The sequence below is a fragment of the Haliotis rufescens genome, unplaced genomic scaffold, assembly GCF_023055435.1.
Source record: "Haliotis rufescens isolate VD_foot unplaced genomic scaffold, xgHalRufe1.0.p SCAF_12, whole genome shotgun sequence".
In the NCBI taxonomy this organism is placed as follows: Eukaryota; Metazoa; Mollusca; class Gastropoda; order Lepetellida; family Haliotidae; genus Haliotis; species Haliotis rufescens.
This window is the reverse complement of record NW_025963802.1, coordinates 2,891,291-2,916,699: the sequence shown is the minus strand read 5'-3', so window position 1 is coordinate 2,916,699 and position 25,409 is coordinate 2,891,291. Positions and strand designations below refer to the sequence as shown.

General features: G+C 43.6%; 1 protein-coding gene and 1 long non-coding RNA gene across 2 annotated transcripts; one reads left to right on the top strand and one right to left on the bottom strand.

Annotated features, from left to right (window-relative positions):
• Nucleotides 1–7,477: 7,477 nt before the first annotated feature.
• Nucleotides 7,478–13,271, bottom strand: LOC124138099. The gene is made up of 2 exons (XR_006861595.2): nucleotides 12,983–13,271; nucleotides 7,478–9,925 (listed from the first exon to the last, which is right to left on the bottom strand). It is a non-coding gene; the product is annotated as an uncharacterized LOC124138099 (long non-coding RNA).
• A 1,203-nt stretch (nucleotides 13,272–14,474) lies between these two features.
• LOC124138100 (RNA-binding protein RO60-like) lies at nucleotides 14,475–19,589 on the top strand. The gene is made up of 2 exons (XM_046504634.2): nucleotides 14,475–14,748; nucleotides 15,633–19,589. Exon 2 carries the CDS (start codon nucleotides 15,678–15,680, stop codon nucleotides 17,334–17,336), a length of 1,659 nt encoding a protein of 552 aa, XP_046360590.2. The 5' UTR covers nucleotides 14,475–14,748; nucleotides 15,633–15,677; the 3' UTR covers nucleotides 17,337–19,589.
• Nucleotides 19,590–25,409: the final 5,820 nt, after the last annotated feature.

The following is a 25,409-nucleotide window of genomic DNA, read 5'->3' as shown; positions in this document are numbered from 1 at the left end:
AATTTAGATCATTCAGTTTCCAACAACAGTCATATCCTGTGTCATCTATTTGTAGCAGTGTTCATATTGATACCCACTGCAAGTGCCTCGTGTGATTATCATCACGTTCATGTTTATATTCGCGAATGTATGTTATTAGCCTTGCTCCAAGGCTATACTGAAACCAAAGTCCATGGATGTTTCGTAATCATATCCTCCTAATAGGCAAGTCTAGAGATGTGAACAGGACCTGTCTCTTATAGGGATTACTTGTTCTCATTATTTACATAATCTAGAAATTATTAGAAACTAATAATTATTGCCTTGGGGACTTGTGGAAGTCTTGTATGTTATTAACAGGCCCAGTACGGCCGATGAATTCTGTCCTAAACCCTGACATCAATAATATAAATTTCAATATCAATCCAATTTCATACATCTGTTGTCCAAACTGCTTTGTTGTCCGAGTGCAGTATCTGAAACACACCAGTCACAACCCAATTGTCAGACACCTTGCACAGATGCACAATCTAGTAAACACTTGTCAATTGAAAAAAGCTGAGGTGAGAATTAACACATTTTAGTTGTTTTCTTGATCAAATGGTTCTATACGGGTAGAAAATAAAAACAATATAGTCCTATTGTATCTGGGTCTATCGATTACTTTGCCTATTAACTTCAAACGTCTTTATTTATTTGATCTTAATTATATAGATGTAAGTCTATTAGGATTCGTCCATCACCAGAATAGGTAAATCTCATGTTTTGACAAGATATCTGGACTCTACTTCTTCTGTCTAACATCTGGGGTTTCTGACAACTGGGGTATCTGGCAACTTCGGTATCTGACATCTGGGGTATCTGACAACTGGGGTATCTGACATACAGGGGTATCTGACAACTGGGGCATCTGACAACTGGGGTATCTGACAACTGGGGTATCTGACAACAGGGGTATCTGACAACAGGGGTATCTGACAACCGGGGTATCTGACAACTGGGGTATCTGAAAACTGGGGTATCTGACAACTGGGGTATCTGACAACTGGGGTATCTGACAACTGGGGTATCTGATAACTGGGGTATCTGACACCTGGGGTATCTGACAAATGGGGTATCCGACAACTGGGGTATCTGACAACTGGGGTATCTGACAACTGGGGTATCTGACAAATGGGGTATCCGACAACTGGGGTATCCGACAACTGGGGTATCTGAAAACTGGGGTATCTGACGGCTGGGGTATCTGACGGCTGGGGTATCTGACAACTGGGGCATCTGACATCTGGGGTATCTGACATCTGGGGTATCTGACAACTGGGGTATCTGACATCTGGGGTATCTGACAACTGGGGTATCTGACACCTAGGGTATCTGACGGCTGGGGTATCTGACATCTGGGGTATTTGACAACTGGGGTATCTGACAACTGGGGTATCTGACAAATGGGGCATCTGACATCTGGGGTATCTGACGGCTGGGGTATCTGACGGCTGGGGTATCTGACAACTGGGGCATCTGACATCTGGGGTATCTGACGGCTGGGGTATCTGACGGCTGGGGTATCTGACAACTGGGGTATCTGACAACTGGGATATCTGACGGCTGGGGTATCTGACATCTGGGGTATTTGACAACTGGGGTATCTGACGGCTGGGGTATCTGACAACTCGGGTCTTTTACAACTTGGGTATCTGACAACTGGGGTATCTGGCAACTGGGGTATCTGACAACTGGGGTATCTGACAACTGGGGTATCTGACACCTGGGGTATCTGGCAACTAGGGTATCTGACAAATGGGGCATCTGACAACTGGGGTATCTGACAAATGGGGTATCTGACAACTAGGGTATCTGACAAATGGGGTATATGACAACTGGGGTATCTGACAACTGGGGTATCTGACAACTGGGGTATCTGACAACTGGGGCATCTGACAAATGGGGTATATGACAACTGGGGTATCTGACAAATGGGGTATATGACAACTGGGGTATTTGACAACTGGGGTATCTGACAAATGGGGTATATGACAACTGGGGTATCTGACAAATGGGGTATATGACAACTGGGGTATCTGACAATTGGGGTATCGGGCACCTGGGGTATCTGACAACTGGGGTATCTGACAACTGGGGCATCTGACAACTGGGGTATCTGACAAATGGGGTATATGACAACTGGGGTATCTGACAAATGGGGTATATGACAACTGGGGTATCTGACAATTGGGGTATCGGGCACCTGGGGTATCTGACAACTGGGGTATCTGACAACTGGGGTATCTGACATCTGGGGTATCTGACAATCGGGGTATCGGGCACCTGGGGTATCTGACAACTGGGGTATCTGACATCTGGGGTATCTGACAAATGGGGTATCCGACAACATGGGTATCTAACAGCTGAGGTTTTTGACAACTGGGGTATCTAACAGCTGAGGTTTTTGACAACTGGGGTATCTGGCAACTGGGGTATCTGACGGCTGGGGTATCTAACAACTGGGGTATCTGACAATTGGGGTATCTGACAACTGGGGTGTCTGACAAATGGGGTATCTGACAATTGGGGTATCGGGCACCTGGGGTATCTGACAACTGGGGTATCTGACATCTGGGGTATCTGACAACTGGGGTATCTCACAGCTGAGTAATCTGACAACTGGGGTATCTGACGGCTGGGGTATCTAACAACTGGGGTATCTGACAATTGGGGTATCTGACAACTGGGGTATCTGACAAATGGGGTATCTGACAAATGGGGCATCTGACAATCGGGGTATCGGGCACCTGGGGTATCTGACAACTGGGGTATCTGACATCTAGGGTATCTGACAACTGGGGTATCTCACAGCTGAGTAATCTGACAACTGGGGTATCTGACGGCTGGGGTATCTGACAACTGGGGTATCTGACAATTGGGGTATCTGACAACTGGGGTATCTGACAAATGGGGTATCTGACAAATGGGGTATCTGACAATCGGGGTATCGGGCACCTGGGGTATCTGACAACTGGGGTATCTGACATCTGGGGTATCTGACAAATGGGGTATCCGACAACATGGGTATCTAACAGCTGAGGTTTTTGACAACTGGGATATCTGACAACTGGGGTATCTGACAACTGGGGTATCTGACAACTGGGGTATCTGGCAACTTGGATATCTGAGAGCTGGGGTATCTGACAACTTGGGTATCTGACAAATGGGGTATCCGACAACATGGGTATCTAACAGCTGAGGTTTTTGACAACTGGGGTATCTGACAACTGGGGTATCTGACAACTGGGGTATCTGGCAACTTGGATATCTGAGAGCTGGGGTATCTGACAACTGGGGTATCTGACAAATGGGGTATCCGACAACATGGGTATCTAACAGCTGAGGTTTTTGACAACTGGGATATCTGACAACTGGGGTATCTGACAACTGGGGTATCTGACAACTGGGGTATCTGACAACTAGGGTATCTGAGAGCTGGGGTATCTGACAACTGGGGTATCTGACAACTGGGATATCTGACAACTGGGGTATCTGACAACTGGGATATCTGACAACTGGGGTATCTGACAATTGGGGTATCTGACAACTGGGGTATCTGGCAACTTGGATATCTGAGAGCTGGGGTATCTGACAACTGGGGTATCTGACAACTGGGGTATCTGACAACTGGGGTATCTGACAACTGGGATATCTGACAACTGGGGTATCTGACAAATGGGGTATCTGACAACTGGGGTATCTGACAAATGGGGTATCTGACAAATGGGGTATCTGACAATCGGGGTATCGGGCACCTGGGGTATCTGACAACTGGGGTATCTGACAACTGGGGTTTCTGACAAATGGGGTATCCGACAACATGGGTATCTAACAGCTGAGGTTTTTGACAACTGGGATATCTGACAGCTGGGGTATCTGACAACTGGGGTATCTGACAACTGGGGTATCTGACAACTGGGGTATCTGACGGCTGGGGTATCTGACAACTGGGGTATCTGACAACTGGGGTATCTGACAACTGGGGTATCTGACGGCTGGGGTATCTGACAACTGGGGTATCTGACAACTGGGGTATCTGACGGCTGGGGTATCTGACAACTGGGGTATCTGACAACTGGGGTATCTGACAACTGGGGTATCTGACGGCTGGGGCATCTGACAAATGGGGTATCTGACAACTGGGGTATCTGACAACTGGGGTATCTGACGGCTGGGGTATCTGACAACTGGGGTATCTGACAACTGGGGTATCTGACAACTGGGGTATCTGACGGCTGGGGTATCTGACAACTGGGGTATCTGACAACTGGGGTATCTGACAACTGGGGTATCTGACAACTGGGGTATCTGGCAACTTGGATATCTGAGAGCTGGGGTATCTGACAACTGGGATATCTGAGAGCTGGGGTATAAAACAACGGGGATATCGGACGGCTGGGATGTCTCACAACTAGGATATGTAAAAACAGGGGTATCTGACAACTGAGGTTTCTGACAACTGGGGTATATGACAATTGGGGTATCGGACACCTGGGGTATCTGACATCTGGGGTATATGACAATTGGGGTAACTGACAACTGGGGTATCTGACAACTGGGGTATCTGACAACTGGGGTATCTGAAATCTGGGGTATATAACAACTGGGGTATCGGACAACTGGGGTATCCGACAACATGGGTATATAACAGCTGAGGTTTTTGACAACTGGGGTATCTGACAACTGGGGTATCTGACAACTAGGGTATCCGACAACTGGGGTATCTGACAACTAGGGTATCTGAAAGCTGGGGTATATAACAACTTGGGTATCGGACAACTGGGGTATCTCACAGCCGGGGTATATGAAAACAGGGGTATCTGACAACTGGGGTATCTGACAACTAGGGTATATAAGAACTGGGGTATATGACAGCTGAGGTATCTGACAATTGGGGTATCTGACAACTGGGGTATCTCACAGCCGGGGTATATGAAAACAGGGGTATCTGACAACTAGGGTATATAAGAACTGGGGTATCTGACAACTAGGGTATATAAGAACTGGGGTATCTGACAACTAGGGTATATAAGAACTGAGGTATCTGACAACTGGGGTATCTCACAACTCGGGTATCTGACAACTGGGGTATCTGACAACTGGGGTATCTGACGGCTGGGGCATCTGACAAATGGGGTATCTGACAACTGGGGTATCTGACAACTGGGGTATCTGACGGCTGGGGTATCTGACAACTGGGGTATCTGACAACTGGGGTATCTGACAACTGGGGTATCTGACGGCTGGGGTATCTGACAACTGGGGTATCTGACAACTGGGGTATCTGACAACTGGGGTATCTGACAACTGGGGTATCTGGCAACTTGGATATCTGAGAGCTGGGGTATCTGACAACTGGGATATCTGAGAGCTGGGGTATAAAACAACGGGGATATCGGACGGCTGGGATGTCTCACAACTAGGATATGTAAAAACAGGGGTATCTGACAACTGAGGTTTCTGACAACTGGGGTATATGACAATTGGGGTATCGGACACCTGGGGTATCTGACATCTGGGGTATATGACAATTGGGGTAACTGACAACTGGGGTATCTGACAACTGGGGTATCTGACAACTAGGGTATCTGAAATCTGGGGTATATAACAACTTGGGTATCGGACAACTGGGGTATCCGACAACATGGGTATATAACAGCTGAGGTTTTTGACAACTGGGGTATCTGACAACTGGGGTATCTGACAACTAGGGTATCCGACAACTGGGGTATCTGACAACTAGGGTATCTGAAAGCTGGGGTATATAACAACTTGGGTATCGGACAACTGGGGTATCTCACAGCCGGGGTATATGAAAACAGGGGTATCTGACAACTGGGGTATCTGACAACTAGGGTATATAAGAACTGGGGTATATGACAGCTGAGGTATCTGACAATTGGGGTATCTGACAACTGGGGTATCTCACAGCCGGGGTATATGAAAACAGGGGTATCTGACAACTAGGGTATATAAGAACTGGGGTATCTGACAACTAGGGTATATAAGAACTGGGGTATCTGACAACTAGGGTATATAAGAACTGAGGTATCTGACAACTGGGGTATCTCACAACTCGGGTATCTGACAATTGGGGTATCCGACAACTGGGGTATCTGACAAATGGGGTATCTGACAATCGGGTATCTAACAGCTAAGGTATGTGACTACTGGGGTATATAACAACGGGGTTATCTGACGAATGGGATATCTCACAACGGGGATATCTGAAACAGGGGTATCTGACAACTGTGGTATCTGACAAATGGGATATATGACAGCTAGGGTATCTGACAAATGGGGTATCTGACTAAAGAGGTATCTGACAAATGGGGTATCTGTAAGCCGGGGATATCTGAGAGCTGGGGCATCTGACAAACGGGGTATCTGACTAAAGGGGTATCTGACAAATGGGGGATCTGACAAATGGGGTATCTGACAAATGGGGCATCTGACTAAAGGGGTATCTGACAAATGGGGGATCTGACAAATGGGGAATCTGTAAGCCGGGGATATCTGAGAGCTTGGGTATCTGATAAATGGGGTATCTGACCAATGGGGTATCTGACAAATGGGGTATCTGACAAATGGGGCATCTGACTAAAGGGGTATCTGACAAATGGGGGATCTGACAAATGGGGGATCTGTAAGCCGGGGATATCTGAGAGCTGGGGTATCTGATAAATGGGGTATCTGACAAATGGGGTATCTGACAAATGGGGCATCTGACAAATGGGGTATCTGACAAATGGGGCATCAGACAAATGGGGTATCTGACTAAAGGGGTATCTGACAAATGGGGGATCTGACAAATGGGGGATCTGTAAGCCGAGGATATCTGAGAGCTGGGGTATCTGATAAATGGGGTATCTGACAAATGGGGTATCTGACAAATGGGGCATCTGACAAATGGGGTATCTGACAAATGGGGCATCTCACAAATGGGGTATCTGACAGCCGGGATATCTGACAAATGGGGTATCTGTAAGCCGGGGATATCTGAGAGCTGGGGTATCTGATAAATGGGGTATCTGACAAATGGGGTATCTGACAAATGGGGTACCTGACAAATGGGGCATCTGACAGCCGGAGAATGACTTTTTGTACTAGGCGAGATTAAATGAAGCGGGTGGTCAGGTTCGGGGAATCAGTTAATTGCGACGGCGTGTGCCATTTCTCATATAATCAGTCATCGATTTGTCTAGTCAAGCCTCGATTATTTGCAGGCCGTCGTCATAAAGCTGACATATTGCTTACTGCAGCCATATACAACAAACAAACCAATTCAAGAGCGCTTGACACGCCCATGTCAAGCTGCACTGGAAACAGGAACTGCCTCGATTGGCCAAGGGAGATAACCGACACTAGTTTAAGGCACTTCCTTGTACGTTAGAGAGTAAGGGCAAAGCTTCTGAATTCTAACATGTGTTTCCATACAATCGTAAACAAAAACATAGCATTTCCAAGAATTTATTCAATAAAAACATTATTTGTGGATTGGTGGTTTACATGGAACCAGGGTGTTAAAGACGTAGTTAACCCGACACAACACGTAAACAACGTGTAAACAACAGATAAACAACATGTAAACAACTCGGTACTTCGACAGAGGCTACGCGAATGTGACAACCACATCGTTCAGACTTTATACCCAATAATCAGAGAAGATGAGATAAGGATGAAGACAAACACCCGACCTCTGGTTGGATGTAGTTTTGATACAGTTCAATGGGCTATCAGTTTGTATTTAGGAAGCTACACTGTAATGAACGGTGGTCCATGCCCGCCACTGGTGAGATCATTTCCCCCTGTAAACCTCTATATTTATCCCACCCGTGGAAGTATCTGGCGGCCGCCAGATAAAATATAGAAGCATACAGTAAAAAATGATCTATCGTAGTAAAACACTCGCGCACAGATCAAATGTATGGTGTGTACCGGCTGCGCCAACCGTATCTCTGCTCCCTATGAACGATTTGATATTGACTTGTCGCGACACAGTTGGTTGGTTTGTTGTTTAACGCCGCACTCAGCAATATTCCAGCTATATGACGGCGGTGTGTAAATAATCGAGTCTGGGCCAGACAATCCAGTGATTAATATCATGAGCATCGATCCACGCAATTGGGATTGATGGCATATATCAACCAAGTCAGCGAGCCTGACCACCCGATCCCGTCAGTCATTGTCGCCTTTTACGACAAGCATGATTTGCTGAAGACCTATTCTACCCCGGATCTCCACGGGCCCCCTACACAGAGCTGCCGTATCCACAGTGATATGGTAACCGCAGCTAGATGTGCACATACAATGACGGAGCTTTCTACTTTCTATGTGGAAACATCTTCAGGTTGAAGTTAAGTATCAGCTCTAATGAAATAAACATGCGTGTTCAGAGTTGTTTGTGTTGTTGAGTATTCAATGTCGGAAACGTCTGGACACTGATGGCAAGTCTGTCTTACAGACCCTGATACAAATATATCAACTACAGCCCATGCAAGTCTGTAATGTTTGGCAAGTCTAGATTACTGCAGTATCAAAATAAGTATGAAAATGAACAGAATCACTGGGCTCCCTTTTTATTATATTTTTATTAAGATAACTGAACAACTGTTTTTTTTCTGTACGATATGTTCATTTCAGAGACTATATGTTAGTCTAACTGATGGCGTCAGTTAGAAGAAATTGAGGACGGGCTAAAGTGAAAGAACAAACATGTTCGAAGTTCTTCTGCTCAATATTGATCTAACTTAATATTTGACTAATGTAGTATCCATTTCGTCCAGAATAATGTCACGTATAATAATCATTTTCTGGATTGGGAGTAGGGACTAGCTCGGCACCGTGACCTTGGACTATATATGTAGTGTATGAAACCAAAACCAATTTAGATTTTAAAATTACACGTCTAGCCAGCTCTATTCCACCAAAGAGTATTTAAGATGAGAGAACTGTATTGTGTACCTAAGGGTTTTATAGATTACACTTTGTCTGTGACTGTACAAGCCTCAAGGAACAGGTCAATGGTAAATGGGGCATTTCAATGTCTAAACAGGGATTTTACGAGAGCTTCTTTCGTTTAGTAACACAAGAAGAAGACGGGGTATTACATTGATGAGGTCAGAACATAGATTGCTATGACATAGATAACAAGAACAATTACTGTTTCATCTATGTGATAGTGAACTGTTGTCTTCCATTAAACATACGTACGGAGAATTAATTTCACATATGCAATATTCATCCGGTTGACGAATGTTTATTTGTCAATTGTCTTCAGACTGTCAAGCGTGACACACTCGGAAAATATGCACAATAAAGTACGCATATATACTAGTACATAGATACAGATAATTCGTATGGTCTTCTTGACATTAGGTAAATATAATGATAAAATTAATATACATACATTTCGAAATTTGTATATGAAGCATTTCGTTTCAGGGGGAAACGTAAAAGAAATATCACAAACAAAATGATAATTTATAAATGAAATAGATTGAAATGAAGCCATGACTGATTACAGAATCGTTTCCCAGATACAAATGAAAAATCTTTCATTGTCCGTTATCTTCCGAAAGACGAGGTCATGTGATTCGACAGGTCAGGGGGTCTTCAATTGTGACCTGTGGCTTGACAGCTGTGAGTTGTGACCGGTGACTTGTGAACAGTGACCTGTGGCCATTGAATTATGATTTGGGAATCATTCTTCTAATTGGTGAGAGGAGTTAGCGTGGACCGTCGTGGCTGAAGATGGGTTGCTTATGTCGCAGTCGTAATTCATTGTCGTTGGTCGTTAACGAAGTCGTTGTGTGTAGTCGATGTGGTCATGGTCATCGACGTGAGTAGTAGCAGAGGACGTAGCCGAGGCTCGTCAGTGTTAAAACAGCAGTCAGGTCATCATCTGGACAACAGAGAATTTGATGATATAGAGTGAGTGAGTGAGTGAGTATGGTTTTACGCCGCTTTTAGCAATATTCCAGCAATATCACGGCGGGGGACACCAGAAATGGGCTTCACACATTGTACCCATATCGGGAATCGAACCCGGGTCTTCGGCGTGACGAGCTAACGCTTTAACCACTAGGCTACCCGACCGCCCCTGATGATATAGAAGGAACAGGTAAAATGGGGCTAAACGTGGCGTTCGATGTACTTATGACCGCCTCCGTGGTCTTGTGGTAGAGCGTCCGCCCGGAGAGCGGAAGGTCCAGGGTTCGATCCCGGGCCGCGTCATACAAAAAGACGTTAAAAGATTGTACTTGTTGTTACCCTGTCTGGCGCTCGGCATTAAGGGGCTAAAACAAGGACTGGTCGGCTCGGAGTCAGTAAACTGTGTCTGAGTGGGGTATTCATGTTAAACTGCGGCATGGTATCTCAGTGAGCTAGCACTATAAATCGGCATCAGTCCGGACTAGTACAAGCAGCCACACACACACATACACGTGCATGCACGTCGCTATATAAGTGCAATAATCTTGGACGCGACGTTAAACCCAATTTCACCTCACCTCGATGTACTTATATAACGACGCGCACGCACGTTTGTGCATGGCTGCATGTTTGCTTGTTTATTTGTTTGTTTGTTTTTTAACGCCGCACTCACCAATATTCCTGCTATGTGACGGCGGTCTGTAAATAATCGAGTCTGGACCAGACAATCCATTGATTGACATCATGAGCATCGACCCACGCAATTGGGATCAATGACATGCATCAACCAAGTCAGCGCTCCTGAGCACCCGATCCCGTTAGTCGCCTCTTTGGACAAGCAAAGTCGCCTCTTTCGGCAAGCATGGGATGCTGAAGACCTATTCCACCCCGGATCTTCGCGGATCGCATGGTTAAATGTACTAGTCCGGACTAATATCGGTTTATAGTGCTAGCCCACTGAGATACCATGCCGCAGTTTACCATGGACAGTATACTGACTCCGAGCCCCCCAGTCCATGCCGAGCGCCAGGCTGGGTAATAACAAGTACAATCTGTTAACGTATAGTATGACGGGGCTAGGAATCGAACACCGGCACTCCGTTTTCCGGCTGATCGAAAGGGCACGTGACAACACTACATTAGACGCTGTTAATGCTTCATAATACAACATACACAAACCTACAGTGTGTTACGTGGCAATGCTTTAATTTTGTTTTTCATGCACCAATATCGCGACGGACAATTACCTCAACAAAATACTTGAATATGGAATCGAACCAAGTATTCATCGTGACAAAAGCGAACACTTTAACCACTTGCCTAATACCACCCCGTTAGACGCTTTGCGTGAATCAAATATTTAATATTTATTATTCAGAATGATTCGTTTATTTTAGGTTGCGTGCCCTCACTATCTACAACACAGTGAAACAAAATCACGTGACAGTAGTCATTATCTTTAGTTACGAAAGCACTTCTCAACGTTGATCGTCCGGGGCGCTTGTCGGACTGAGGGGGTCCCGACTGAAGAGGTTTCACTATATAGGGATAATGTGAATGAGTGGTTTTACGCCGCTTTAGGAAGTATTCCAAACATATCTCGACGGGGGACACAGGGAATGGGCTTCACACATTGCAATCATGTGGGAATTGAACACTGACCGTTAGCGTGATAGGTTAACACTTTAACCACAAGACTACCCCACCGTCCCATAACCTTAACACGTGACAATAACTAATTGCCAGGCGATACAACTAATAACCTTATTTATCATACAATGGGTAGGTTTCTCGGCAGGATAAAGCCAACGGATAAAAACGATATCCGTTGGGGTCATATGCGGATAGAGATGCAAATATCAAAGGTCAAGTAGGGACTACTTTCGCTGTTTATAAACAAACATGGTGTCGCCCTCGTCATTCGGCGATCGAGTCAGAATTAACCATCCCGAACCTGGATAAACTACAGGGATAAATGCTATCATTATCAAAAGAACAGTCTAATATACTGAATATCAGTGTCTTACTGTGACGTAGCTAAGGCATTTTATAAGTTTTAGCAACTTTGGAGATATACATTTCGAACAATTTTGCGAGGGCACGAGGCCTAGCCAAGCGGGATCAGTAGCCATATCTGTGGTTGTAACCCTCTGCGGCTTGAAACCTTCTCCACAAATTAAAATAGTTGGATTTGGCCGAAATATGTTCGAATTGTTACCTTGTTTCGTTTTGTCGCTTTGTGTACATCTGACTACACTTCTTAACGTTATGACAAGACAGACCGACTGTCAACAACATCTGACCGTGGCCGTGACGTCTCATAGACTAGGGTTAGAGTAGCTTCCCTTTGACAAAGGGCAGTTACTCTAGCGGACAGACCGATGGATTGCCGCGAAAGGCAATTACAAGGCAATTGTTTTGCGTATATGTTCCTTCGCCACTGTATAAGAAACAGATTTCAGTTGGAACTATATTGGCTACCGTCACTGTCCGACTGACACATCACTTACCCTATGACGTAATATATATTAATGCGCGCATTCCAGGAAAACTCGCAATGTTTCGGTAATGATTGTGAGAGAGAGAAAGCAATTTTGAAGCACAGAATTAAAGAATGACATTATATGAGAAAGAGGTTATCACGCTTGTGTGTTTGGGGATGGTAAATATCCTGTATTAGGAATAAACACTATGTATTTAGCTTGCCAAGGCTCGCTAAATACAATGTTTATTCCTAATGCAGGATATTTACCATCCCCACACACACTCGCGTGATAACCTCTATATATACGAGCAATAGCAAACTGTACTATATAACAGATGACGAAACATAATGAGCGTATATATGTAACCCTTTACAACAAATAAATACTGTTTTGTCTATCATACGTTACTATATGTACATACGATAACCATATATCTATCAAACGAAACATCAAATAAATACAGTATATCTAAAAAACTAAAAAACGAAACGACAAAATTAATAATTACCATATATCTGTGACAGGTTACACAAAGATAATACCTTTGATTTTTCTTCTGTCCTGATATCAAACAGGAAACAATCATCCAAGAGCAAGAAGACTTGGTTCCGTAACGAGGTAAGGCCGGACCAAGCGAGTGGTCAAAGTCGCCTACCTCGAACATGAAGTTGTCCCCGGTCGGTACCTCCTTATATACAGGTACCCCACAACAGTGGGCGTGTCGCGGTTAACCGACAACTCTAGTAGAAAACGTAGTCAGATCGTCTGAATTAAGAATTGCCAGTAAGCATTCTGTTCAACAAAACACAAGTACGAAATAGCTGACTGATAACTTTATTTAGAGCTATAACATCATGATATTGTACAAAGTGACGTCACCGACTGTTCTGGAGATCGAAATATGCTGACTTGACAGAATAGAGCGAAGGATGAATAGCCACATGGACACTATTTTCTATTCTAGAACATTATGTAATTCTATGAATATTAATATCTTACCATGAAAATCATAAGTGATTATTTATATATCCTACACATATACGCAGGGATAATTCTTGGGAGGGTCCTTGTGCTTTTAGCCCCTAAATTTAAAAAAGGCCCACATTTTCAAATACAATGGGCATTTTAACATTGTGCTGTTTGGGCGTACCTCTGGGATATTTAAAATGTTCACATAAAGGCCCCATGTGAGAAAATTCCTAGAGTGAACCCTGTTTTTGTCGTAGCCATTGTTTTTGCGGTGTCTATTTAGTATAAAGGTCAAATTAAGATAACAAACAATTCAATCATCTTTGTTTCCTAAACAATACTTAGATATAAAGCTCACGAAATACTTTTGACATTTCGACAAATTTGGCTATTTTATATAAATGTCTGTATGTTTATTTTTCATTTTGGTGTACTTGATTTCTGCAGCGATACCTATCGGCCGTGTGTCCTCCACATTCTATACTCCTGGTGTTCATATAGAGATTCTGATGCACTTTAACCGCAGATGTGATGACAAAACAGTATCATGTGCCGATTTCACATATTCATTGAAGCGCCATAAAAGACGCGGTTAACCGCGGATTCAATGTCATTGCGACATCGGAGTGAAGTAGGCTTCGCTTCAATTTTAACCGAGTTACGAGCCCTGAATAAGACTGAGTGACGTGCTGCACATTATCGAATTTACCCTAAACTATCATCAGTTCATCGGTTATATTTGGACAATAATCATTCAGTCAAAAAGATTAGGCCATATAAACTAGAAAAATACATCGATGATATATTGATACAATATTATAGATATTTTATATAAATAATTAAATATATTTTGTTAATGGTACACCACATTGCGTTTAACCACAACTAGTTGTAGGTACATATAACACGGAAATAAACATTGCGAGAATAGTGTCCGTGTTGCTAAACGACGAAACGTGATTTCAATACATAAACACAAATCAGTTTGTAATAAAAGTAATAGTTTTGATTCATGTGTTGGTTATTATGGTATTAGGTGTGACTAACTTCTGCAAGCTAAGAAAATGTAGTGGGTATATTTGGCGATTAACCGCAACGTATTTATAATGTCGGCTGACGAAGAGAACGTTGAAGCTATGATTGCACAATCTGATCAAAACGGTTGGTATATAAAGTAGACTCGCCACCGTAACACTTCACAGCGAGGTGGGCATCTTAGACCAAAAGTTGTCGCACGTCTGGTCCGGCCGTACCTCATAATCTTCAGCGCCGTTTGCAGAGCAGCTGAAATTATCCAGGAAGGTGTGACACAGGGCATCGCACCTTGTTTTTGAGATCGGTATGGATATTTTATTATTAAGATCAGTGTTTAACATAATTATCTACATACTCTACCAAAACATAAATGTTGATGTTTTGTTATTATATTTGTTGCAAATTATGAGGATGAATAAGGTACCACTGTATCCTGTAATAATGTTCTGTGTCAGACTCATGTTCTGCTTGGTGGGTTTGGGTTTGGGTGGGGTGTCGTCACGCCGAAGTCCGAGTTCTATTCTCTACATAAGCACATGTTTGCAGGAATATTACTAAACTCATTCGATCACTCACTAAGGCTTCATCGGGCCAGACGATTACTTTACATATCATCGATAACTCTGCATGTGGTAAAGGTCTATATTCTGTATTGCATACTATCATGGACATATCATACACTGGAGGAGTCTTCAGCAACCCATGCTTGCCGTAAAAGGCGACCATGCTTGCCGTAAAAGGCGACCATGCTTGACGTAAGAGGCGACAAACGGGATCGGATTGTCATGCCCGCTGACTTGGTTGATGCGTAGATCGATGCTCATGATATCAGTCACTGGATTGTCTGGTCCAGACTCGATTATTTACAGACCGCCGTCATATACCAGGAGTATTGGTGAGTGCGGCGTTAAACGACAAACAAATAAAACAAACAAACACTGGAGGATAGTACATGAATGTCGATTCGGAAACTAAATCCATTCAACCTTTTCGGTTGCCCCCTGCCGGTAAGCGAACCTGTTCATTAAATCTTTAGACACAGGAGGGCGGAGACTGGGTTGTAGAATGTATACCAATCCTTAAATTCTCTGTACTCCTCAAAGACGATTAATTCCTTTATACCAATTTTATCAAAATTGAATCTCTATATGTATATATGATTAAATATATTCCTTTCATTCATAACAGGTGGGGTACTACAGACGCGAGTGGCTACAGACATCAGACACTGGAATGGACTTCCACAGCAACTCCGTGGTGTTTCACCCAGACACTGTTCCACAGAGCGCTCCCATATCTGCCGACCAGGTGAGAAACAACGCAGGGGGATTCGGATGGAAGGTGGACGACATCACCCGCCTCAAGCGCTTCCTGTGCCTGGGTACAGAAGGAGGCACGTACTACACTTCACAGAAGGCCTTGACGCAGCAGAATGTTGGGTGTATTGTGAATCTCATCAGTGAGGGAAAGGGAGTTGATGTGGTCAAAACCATCAAACAGTTTAGTCTGGAGGGACGCACAGCCAAACAGACATCCATCCTACTGGCTCTAGCTGTCTGCTGTAGAAGCACTGATTTAACCACCAAACAGCAAGCCTACAAAGCTCTGGGTGACATCTGCCGAATTCCAACATTCCTGTTCGAGTTTATTGAACGGTGTGAGAGTCAGGGGAAGACCACAGGATGGGGACGGGCGCACAGAAACGCCATTTCGGCCTGGTACAATAAGTTCAGTGACGACCCTGTCAAGCTAGCCATGCAAGTCACGAAATATCGAAAGAGGAAGGACTGGTCGCACCGGGATGTCTTGCGACTGTCACACACCAAACCCGCCAACGAGGCCATCGGTGTCGTCCTGAGATATGCCGTCAAAGGACTGGCGGATGCCAAACAAATGTATGACAAACCGGAACTGGAATCTTCAGCTGTAAGGAAGGTCCTGCAATTTCTGGCTGTTGTGGAGGAGGCCAAATCGTGTAAGGAGGAAAACAAGATGGTGGAGCTGATTCGGCAACATGGACTTGTACGGGAGCACATCCCCACATCGCTGCTGTCGTCTACTACTATTTGGAAAGAACTGCTTCAGAAAATGCCAATGACAGCCATGATTCGGAACCTTGGTAAGATGACCTCAATCGGCGTTCTAACAGCCGGTTGTTCCGAGGAAGATCTGGTGATTCAGAAACTGACAGACCGAGACTCCCTGAAACAAGCCCGGATCCACCCGTTCAATGTGTTGGTTGCACTGAAGACCTACTCAGCAGGCTGTGGAGAGAAGGGCAAACTAACTTGGACGCCAACTAAACGTATCGTGAAAGCTTTGGATGATGCGTTCTATATGTCCTTCAAATTTGCATTACCAACCAAGAAGCGTTATCTTCTAGCAGTGGATGTGAGTGGCTCGATGGGCTGCTCAGTGATGGGTACACCGTCAGTCTCGTGCAGGAGTGCTGCTGCCGCCATGATGATGGTCACGAAGCGGACTGAAGAGCCAGACAAGTCCACTGTTGTTGCTTTCTGTCATAAGTTAACCCCACTGAACATTAAGCATTCAGATGATCTAGACACAGTGACAGGCAAAATAAGTGACATGAGTTTCGGAGGGACTGACTGTGCGCTGCCGATGGTCTGGGCAAAACAGAAAAAGAAGATGTTTGATGTGTTTGTGGTGTACACGGATAGTGAGACTTGGTTCGGAAACATTCATCCGTCTGAAGCTCTGCGCCAGTACCGGAAGTGGAGTGGATTGTGGGATGCCCGTCTGATCGTCTGCGGAATGGCCAGCAATGAGTTCACAATAGCAGACCCGGATGATCCTGGGATGATGGATGTCGTGGGCTTTGATTCAGCTGCCCCAGAGGCCATGCGCTCGTTTGTCATGGGCGAAATATGACTTTCCGGGAACAATTCTTGTTAGTTCATTGTGGATACCGTGTTACAGTTCATGAAACCCAAGCAGACTTTTTGGAAGTAGTGGAAATACTGTTTGTAGAATTAACCAAAAGAATTCGCTCCGAAGCATAATTAAACATTTTTAAAGATGTTTATGTAATTTAGTGGTTCTTCTGTCGACCATTTATAGTTACACAATCTTTGGTTAATATACAGGGTGCCCAGCCTGTCTTTGTAAAATATGCAGAGTTGGTTCGATATTGTTGTGTTTGCTCGTTACATTCGTTTTTTTTAATAATTCTGGGTTTTATCACAGTGATCAAACTGTTCTACACTTACAATGTGTTATGTAAAGCAAGTGGTAGGGATATCTTTGTGATAGCTCACCTTATGTCCCTCCGTGTTTGACAAGCGTTATAAGTGTTTGAACTGTAAACTGTAACATGTTTAACCTACATTTAAATTTGTCCTAGCTATACTCCTTTGCCTGAACTATTTCTGCTGTTGTTTGTGGGGGCTTTCTATCCTCACCTGGCTCACTACTTCACAAGGGAATATTTAGACCACAAAAATTAATCAGTCGATTTTCACATAACATTTTCAATCTTGTGGGAGGGAAGTATTTTTTTGTTCTGTTTTTCACATTTAATGGGGGCGGTCGGGTAGCCTAGTGGTTAAAGCGTTCGCTTGTCACGCCGAAGACCCGGGTGCGATTCCCGACATGGGTACATTGTGTGAAGCCCATTTCTGGTGTCCCCCGCCGTGATATTGCTGGAATATTGCTAAAAGCGGCGTAAAACCATACTCACTCACGCAATCACATTTAATGTTCTTAAAATGGTTAAAGGCATATCCGTGCGGCCAGCGTTGACGATGTCATTCACATGAACTATGAGTGTTTTGTAGTGTATTTCATCAATGAGAGAAAGAAGGGGACACATATGTCGATTTTCTCCAGCTTCTTAGGGGCAATCGAATGATGTGAGAATGATGAGGATGAAACCGAATAATTATGGTATGATAGCCGGACACATGATCATCTTATGTCGTTTTTTCGGCAACAAAAACACTTGTAATGCTTTAAAACACATAGGGAATTATTATTAAAGTAGAACAGTGTACATAAAGTGTGCTGATTTAGGAGTAACTTCTTACTACTCGGACACTTAGACTTCCACACTGAACAGCAACAGCAGTATTGATCACGGAGGCTCAAAATGTTCTCGATAACAATCGTCAGATTTGTACAATATACTACTCAAAAGAAGTTCAAGAACAGCCCCAATTAGAAGACAGTGTGCTACAATACTCACCGGCCATGACAGATTAACTATGGTCATTTGAAGACATTTGGTGTTTCTTAACTTCTTTTGAGTAGTATATGTTTTAATTCTTAGTTCAAATATGTCTATCTCACAGAAGGCTCCCCTTCCTAATATGGGGCCCGAAGTGTGTTGTTTTTATAATGATGAGTGTTGACATTTTATAACTTTTCATCACATTTCGCCAAACTTGCACTGTGGATTATTTGTTTGTTTATCATCACATCTCGCCGTCACTTAAACTGTAGAATATTTGTTTGTTTATCACATCTCGCCGTCACTCATGTGAGAAATGTACAAAAGGCCAGGCGTTTTATATTTTACGGATTACGGACCCACCAACTATAATTTTTGAGAAAATGTAAAAATAAATAAATCAGATTTCCATTTTTTTTCCCGCCTATAGCTGCGTAGTCAGTTATTTTATTTGTTATCGTCACCTTTTACGAAAAAAAACCAGATGAATTTACCGTTGTAAACTAGTAAAAAGATACATAATCGATCTTTGTTGATCTCGAAGCCGAACATGAATAGCCTCCCTTGACAATTGTCCGTGTTGTAAGTGGTAGAATTTTTATCGTCACAAATGGCGGTCTTTTGAGCACAGAACATGTTCACAAAGTATGCCAGAGGCATTCTGCATTTAAAGAAACGCATCAGGCTTTATTTCCCCCTCCTCCAACCCAGGACTTTGGGCTGAAAAATCCGTAATCCTCAAAATAAAAAAAAAGCCTGGCCTAACAATGGCGTCTAGTCTTTATCGCCCAATCATGACCATACTGAGAAGAAGTCGACGAGCTAAAGTAATGTCCTCCCATGTATATTAATGTATTCATTACTTCGATACTAAATCGGTTTATGTTGTTTAATTGTATTTGAGAGTTATTTACTGCAGGAAGGAAGTTAAATAAAAATATGTCTCCTTACCACTATCAACTTGTTTGTTTTTGTCTTCTCCAACTGACCAGGGAAAGGTTGAGTTCACTTAGTGCATGGGTATACACCCTCCAATTGTCTTGTGTGTGACGGGTGAGGTAACATGGGGTTAACGTCGCGTTCAAGATTATTGCAGTTATATAGCAACATGCATGCAAAAGAGTGTGGCTTCTTGTACGAGTCTGGACTTATGCCCGACAGAGATACCATGCCACAGGTTAATATAGACATCCCCCATCGTGTTCCTTGAAGAACGGATTTACGCAAAGTGTGCACACCGGTTTTAATTTTAATACGTTGATACGCAATATGCTTTTGTTTATTTGTTGTTTAACGCCGCACTCAACAATATTCCAGCTATATGAAGGCTGTCTGTAAATAATCGAGTTTGGACCAGACAATCCAGGGATTAAGGAAGAGAATTTATGGATGAGAACTTCTTTACTATGTTGACATCCATAAATACTCTTCCTTATGTGTATCACTTCTAAATGCCTTTCAAAGACCTAATCCAGTGATTGACATCATGAGCATCGATCTACACATTTGGGATACGATGACATGCATCAACCAAGTCGGCGAGCCTGCCCACCCGATCCCGTTAGTCACCTCTTACGACAAGCATAGTCGACGCAATATGCAGTCACCTCAGGACCTATATATTTTAGTTTGCTCTCTTTTCATCGATGCAATGCCTTCTTGTTAAAATAACTATTGTACATTGTTCCCAAAAGGCTTAGAAAAAGGTTTTCCAATGCGTTAGTAATTATGCAAACACATATGTGTACTAATCATTTGGCACGCCAAAAACCTATGATCGCGGGTTCGAATCCCGGTTCGCCCTGGTTATGTTTCTAGGTTTGTCAGCGCCGTACTCGTGCTCGTGGGTTTCACTAAAGTTGTAAACGTCGGAGACCTGCATCACTTCGGGCTTTCCTTCCACATTAAGCTGACACGCCGTCATATAACTGGAACAGTGTTCAAAGCAGCATTAAAACCAACTCACTCCTGCGGGACTATATTATAAATGCGGCGGTCCACTCAGGCATTGTATCACTTCGCGTTTTTTAAATATACATTAGTGAATTTTTTTTATCCAAAACCTCGATTATTAACGAATTTCGTGATTCTTTTTCGACTGGCGACGACTATAATGCAATTGAGCGAAGCCCACGCTAAAAATCGCCTCCGAGACAGTATCTAAATGAACAGTGAGTTAGTGAGTGAGTTGGGTTTAACGCCGCTTTTAACAGTATTCCAGTCATATCGCGGCGTGCCCCCCTAAATGAACAGACACAATGTCGAATTGTGGGTGCGTTAGAGGGGTGGGGTTGGGGGGCGTCAACAATATCCGAAGTTTCTCAAATGTTTGGCAAATAATAAAGTGTCATTTCTCGACTGTGTGACAAGTACCATCAAACGGTTGGGCATGGCCGTGGCAGGCTGACAACCAGACAAGTCCGTCTCATTACATTAATTGAACTATAGATTCAAATCAGCTCCTGTTATCAATCGAAACATTCGTACACAACCAGGAAGGCGAATTTCAACATCTACCGTTAAAAACCCGACCAATACAGCCAGCCTGAAAGCAAGGCGTCCTTTGAAGGGTGTGACCCTAACAGCTTACCACAGGTGGCAAAGATGGGGGTAGGCTACCCGACACCAGGGACGGGACCTAGCACCCGCCAACTTGGGATAGCTCTTCGTAGACAAAAACATCAGACACAATTTAAATTTGTTTAGTTACCTCTAACATTTGATAGATATTGCAGCTGATGCTGATTATTATATATTATTTATCATATATATCATTGGAATATGACTGTGGAATAGTATCTTCTTTTTTTTCTTTTCTTTTTGACATCATTTATTCATGTTAATTGTCAGCGTCCGCCCGGAGAGCGGAAGGTCCAGGGTTCGATCCCGGGACGCGTCATACAAAAAGACGTTAAAAGATTGTACTTGTTGTTACCCTGTCTGGCGCTCGGCATTAAGGGGCTAAAACAAGGACTGGTCGGCTCGGAGTCAGTATACTGTGTCTGAGTGGGGTATTCATGTTAAACTGCGGCATGGTATCTCAGTGAGCTAGCACTATAAATCGGCATCAGTCCGGACTAGTACAAGCAGCCACACACACACATACACGTGCATGCACGTCGCTATATAAGTGCAATAATCTTGGACGCGACGTTAAACCCAATTTCACCTCACCTCACCTCATGTTAATTGTCCACGAATTTACATGGCCCTGTTCATTGCCACGTGGACTTGCATACCAGGGTTTATATTTTTATATTTGGGTTTGAGTTGCTTAAAGCAATAATACTCATCTAATTATTCAGTACACATTTAATTTTTTCTGCAAGATTAACATTGTTATACTGTAGTACTTTGTAGGAATAGTAGCTAGTTATGATTGTGTTGGCCAGAAAAGACAACGGCAAGGACCTTCAAAACTACAAAACGTTTCGATTCAAATGGAGAGGATCATAAAGAACTCATAGAAAGAGTTCGGTGGTATCGTTTTATTACAAAATACTAGTAGACATCATCGCAATTCAAGTTAGATACCATGCCGCAGTTTAACATGAATACCCCACTCAGACACAGTATACTGACTCCGAGAAGACCAGTCCTTGTTTTAGCCCCTTAATGCCGAGCGCCAGACAGGGTAACAACAAGTACCATCCTTGAACGTCTTTTGGTATGACGCGGCCGGGGATCGAACCCTGGACCTTCCGCTCTCTGGTATGTGTATAAAAACCTTCGTATTGTAGGCCATGAAGAACTATTGTATTGTACGGTACAGATGTCACTATTGATACAGAATGCAACAAGTTTGATGCGAATGAAGCCACGGAATGAAGCATGAATATAATTATACTCTTAAAAAAAAGTAGGGGAAACTCGGACATAACTTGAAATTCCAAATTAGTAAGAAACAGAAGTTTCTGGTAATAGTTGTATGAATTCGAAACACGTTACAACCGATAGTGAAGTATGACAGCAGATGATCTGTAGATTACCCCAGTTTCGACGTTGTGTGTACACTATTGACGCCTCTTGGCAATGTGACGATTTGGTAGGGGCTGCACAACACGTGGCAGTCGAGCATGGAGATGAGCTACATGTAGACGATTTCTACTCGTCTGACCCGTAACTCGTACTCCAGGAGCCTGGTGAAAGTTTGCAGCAAATGGATTTGCCGTTTTACCTCGATTTTTTAGTGCCTGGTTACGGATAAATCGTTTACCTGTGACGCCCTGGGCGGGGTCGAACGACAATATTTTGGGTTTGTTGGTACCTGTTCCAGTATCTGCTAATCACAGACTGTGTAAAATGGAACATTTGGGCCACTGCACGCTGACCTCTGCCAGTTTAAAGCATGTCAAAAGCGTGGAGACACTGCAGGCGTCGCATCGCTAGTTCATACACAAACAATGCATGAAATCAAGTAAATCACAAGTGTATGATAAGCAGATTCAATAAGATTCACAGAAATAATGGTCCACAGAGATAAATCTACCTTTCTTGAAAGTGTCAAAATCAGGAATGCCAACCTACGCACATGCATTGTGCTACTGCGTGAGGCACGTGCAAGCCATAGGATGTGTTTTGGTGTTCAGTTTTACAGACATAAACATTCGTGCGTGGGAGTGAGTGAGTGAGTTGGGTTTAACGCCGCTTTTAACATTATTCCAGTTATATCACGGCGTGTCAGCTTAATGTGGGAGGAAAGCCGAAAGTGATGCAGGTCTCAGAGGTTTACAACTTCGGTGAAACGCACGAGCACGGGTATTTCTCATCTTTCCTTTCTGTATTTATTTCATCAATTGTAAATAAGCATATACGTACATGTAAATCTATGGGAGAGGGCGTTCTAAGCTGTGATAACTTGTGCCCAATCCTTGTCATGAGAATAAAATACATTTGTTTAAACAAAACCAAATTCCGGATGTATGGAGTATGAAGAAATAGCACTGTGTAAATGTAAAGTTCTTCACAGTTGTCCGGGATAAAGCAATCTCATTAAAATCAAACCCAAGTTCTCCCTGCCGCTTAACAAAGATCTGAGGACATCCCATTACGGATCACATCAGAACGACCTTTCCCGAAATTTGACCGACCAGTGAAACGACAAACAAGAAGTCGACATCAGCCAATTAGAATGCAGCTTTCTCGAGCTTTACGGGAACCTGGAGGCTTCCATTTCAGACTACGCTTGAAAAAAACGGTTGACCCAGTTCTCGATTAAAATTTTGAAAACTGAAGAAAATGAACATTCCGGAATGTCTAATATACTGATGGCTTAATTTGACATACTGACTTCAGAAAATGCGTGATTTCATAAAATAAACATGAACATGCCAAAATGTCAATTTACAAATCAATAGAGTGTGTGTCCACCTCTGGTTGCGATGCAAGCAACACATCTTCATCTCATGGAATGGACCAGGCGTCGCACAAAGTCCTGTGGGATATCTGTCCATATCTGCTGGAGCATGTTTCGAAGTTCCTGGAGTGTCTGTGGAACACGTGGTTGACGTCGAAGGCGCCGATCCATCTCATACCACATGTGCTCGATTGGTGAGAGATCAGGGGAGCGAGCCGGCCAGGGGATGACATTCACGTTGTTTTGTTGAGGGGAATCCAGAACAAGTCGAGCAATATGAGGCCGGGCGTTGTCATGTTGAACGGTAATGCCTGGGCCATGACGACGCAAAAACGGTAGAACAACAGGGCCGATGATCTCGTCGCGGTTGCGCTGTCCATTGAGATTTCCCTCTACCACTATCAAACGGGTCCTCTGTCTTGCTGTAATCCCACCCCATACCATAACGCTGCCGCCCCCGAACCGATCTTCTTCACCTCGACGTCGGTAGACTCGAATCCGTCCATCGCTGTGGCTGAGGTGAAAACGAGACTCGTCAGTGAATAGAACTTGTCCCCACTGCATGGCCGTCCAGCGGGGCCGTTGTCTGCACCACTGTAGACGTGCTTGACGGTGGTTTCCTGTCAATTCTTGCAGTCGCTGTTGCTGGCTGGAATCGATTTTGTAGGTGTGTTGTTCGAATCCAGTTGTCTTGCCGATTATTGGTTACGCGTGGCTTGTCACCCCGAGGATGGTCTCTGACTGCATTCGTCTGTTGCCAACGTTGCCATAAACACCAAATGGTGTTTCTGTGGACGTTAAATTGTCTTGCAGCATCACGTTGACTCGATCCTGCTTCAAGCATACCAATGGCTCGCAGACGCTCATTTTCGGACAGGCGTGGTATTTCGTAATGTTGAATAATTGCGTAATTTTGTTGTTTTTCTGAGTGGTTGTTGTCAGCACGATGCTAAACAATGCATATGGAATCCCTTGGGGAGGGAAATGCATGGGGCTTGCATAAAAGTCAAATTCTTTGTTTAGCGACAAGAACTAAGATCTTATTTTAATGAGATTGTGGAGAATGCTGCATCAGTGCACAGCTAGCCCCCAAAGTTTGAAAGGGCTCATGCTCGCTGAATGCGACACAATCGGCAGGCCAACACAGTCAAGATGCCAACCAAATGATAGAAAGCACAGACGTCAAGACTTTTTTACAAAGTACAAATAAGCGGCCGACATTTCACAACAAAGAGGTGAATGAAAAAATGAAAAATAATACACTCTTCAAAAAAAAGAAACCTCCGAAATAGGTGTTTTGAGAATTCTAATTAGATTTTTTCCCCCAGCAATCGTCATAAAGACAATTCTTATGTTGGATTCCCGTTAATCATGTCATGTTTGTTGTGCATTGCGCACAAACACATTTCAAAATGCTCTT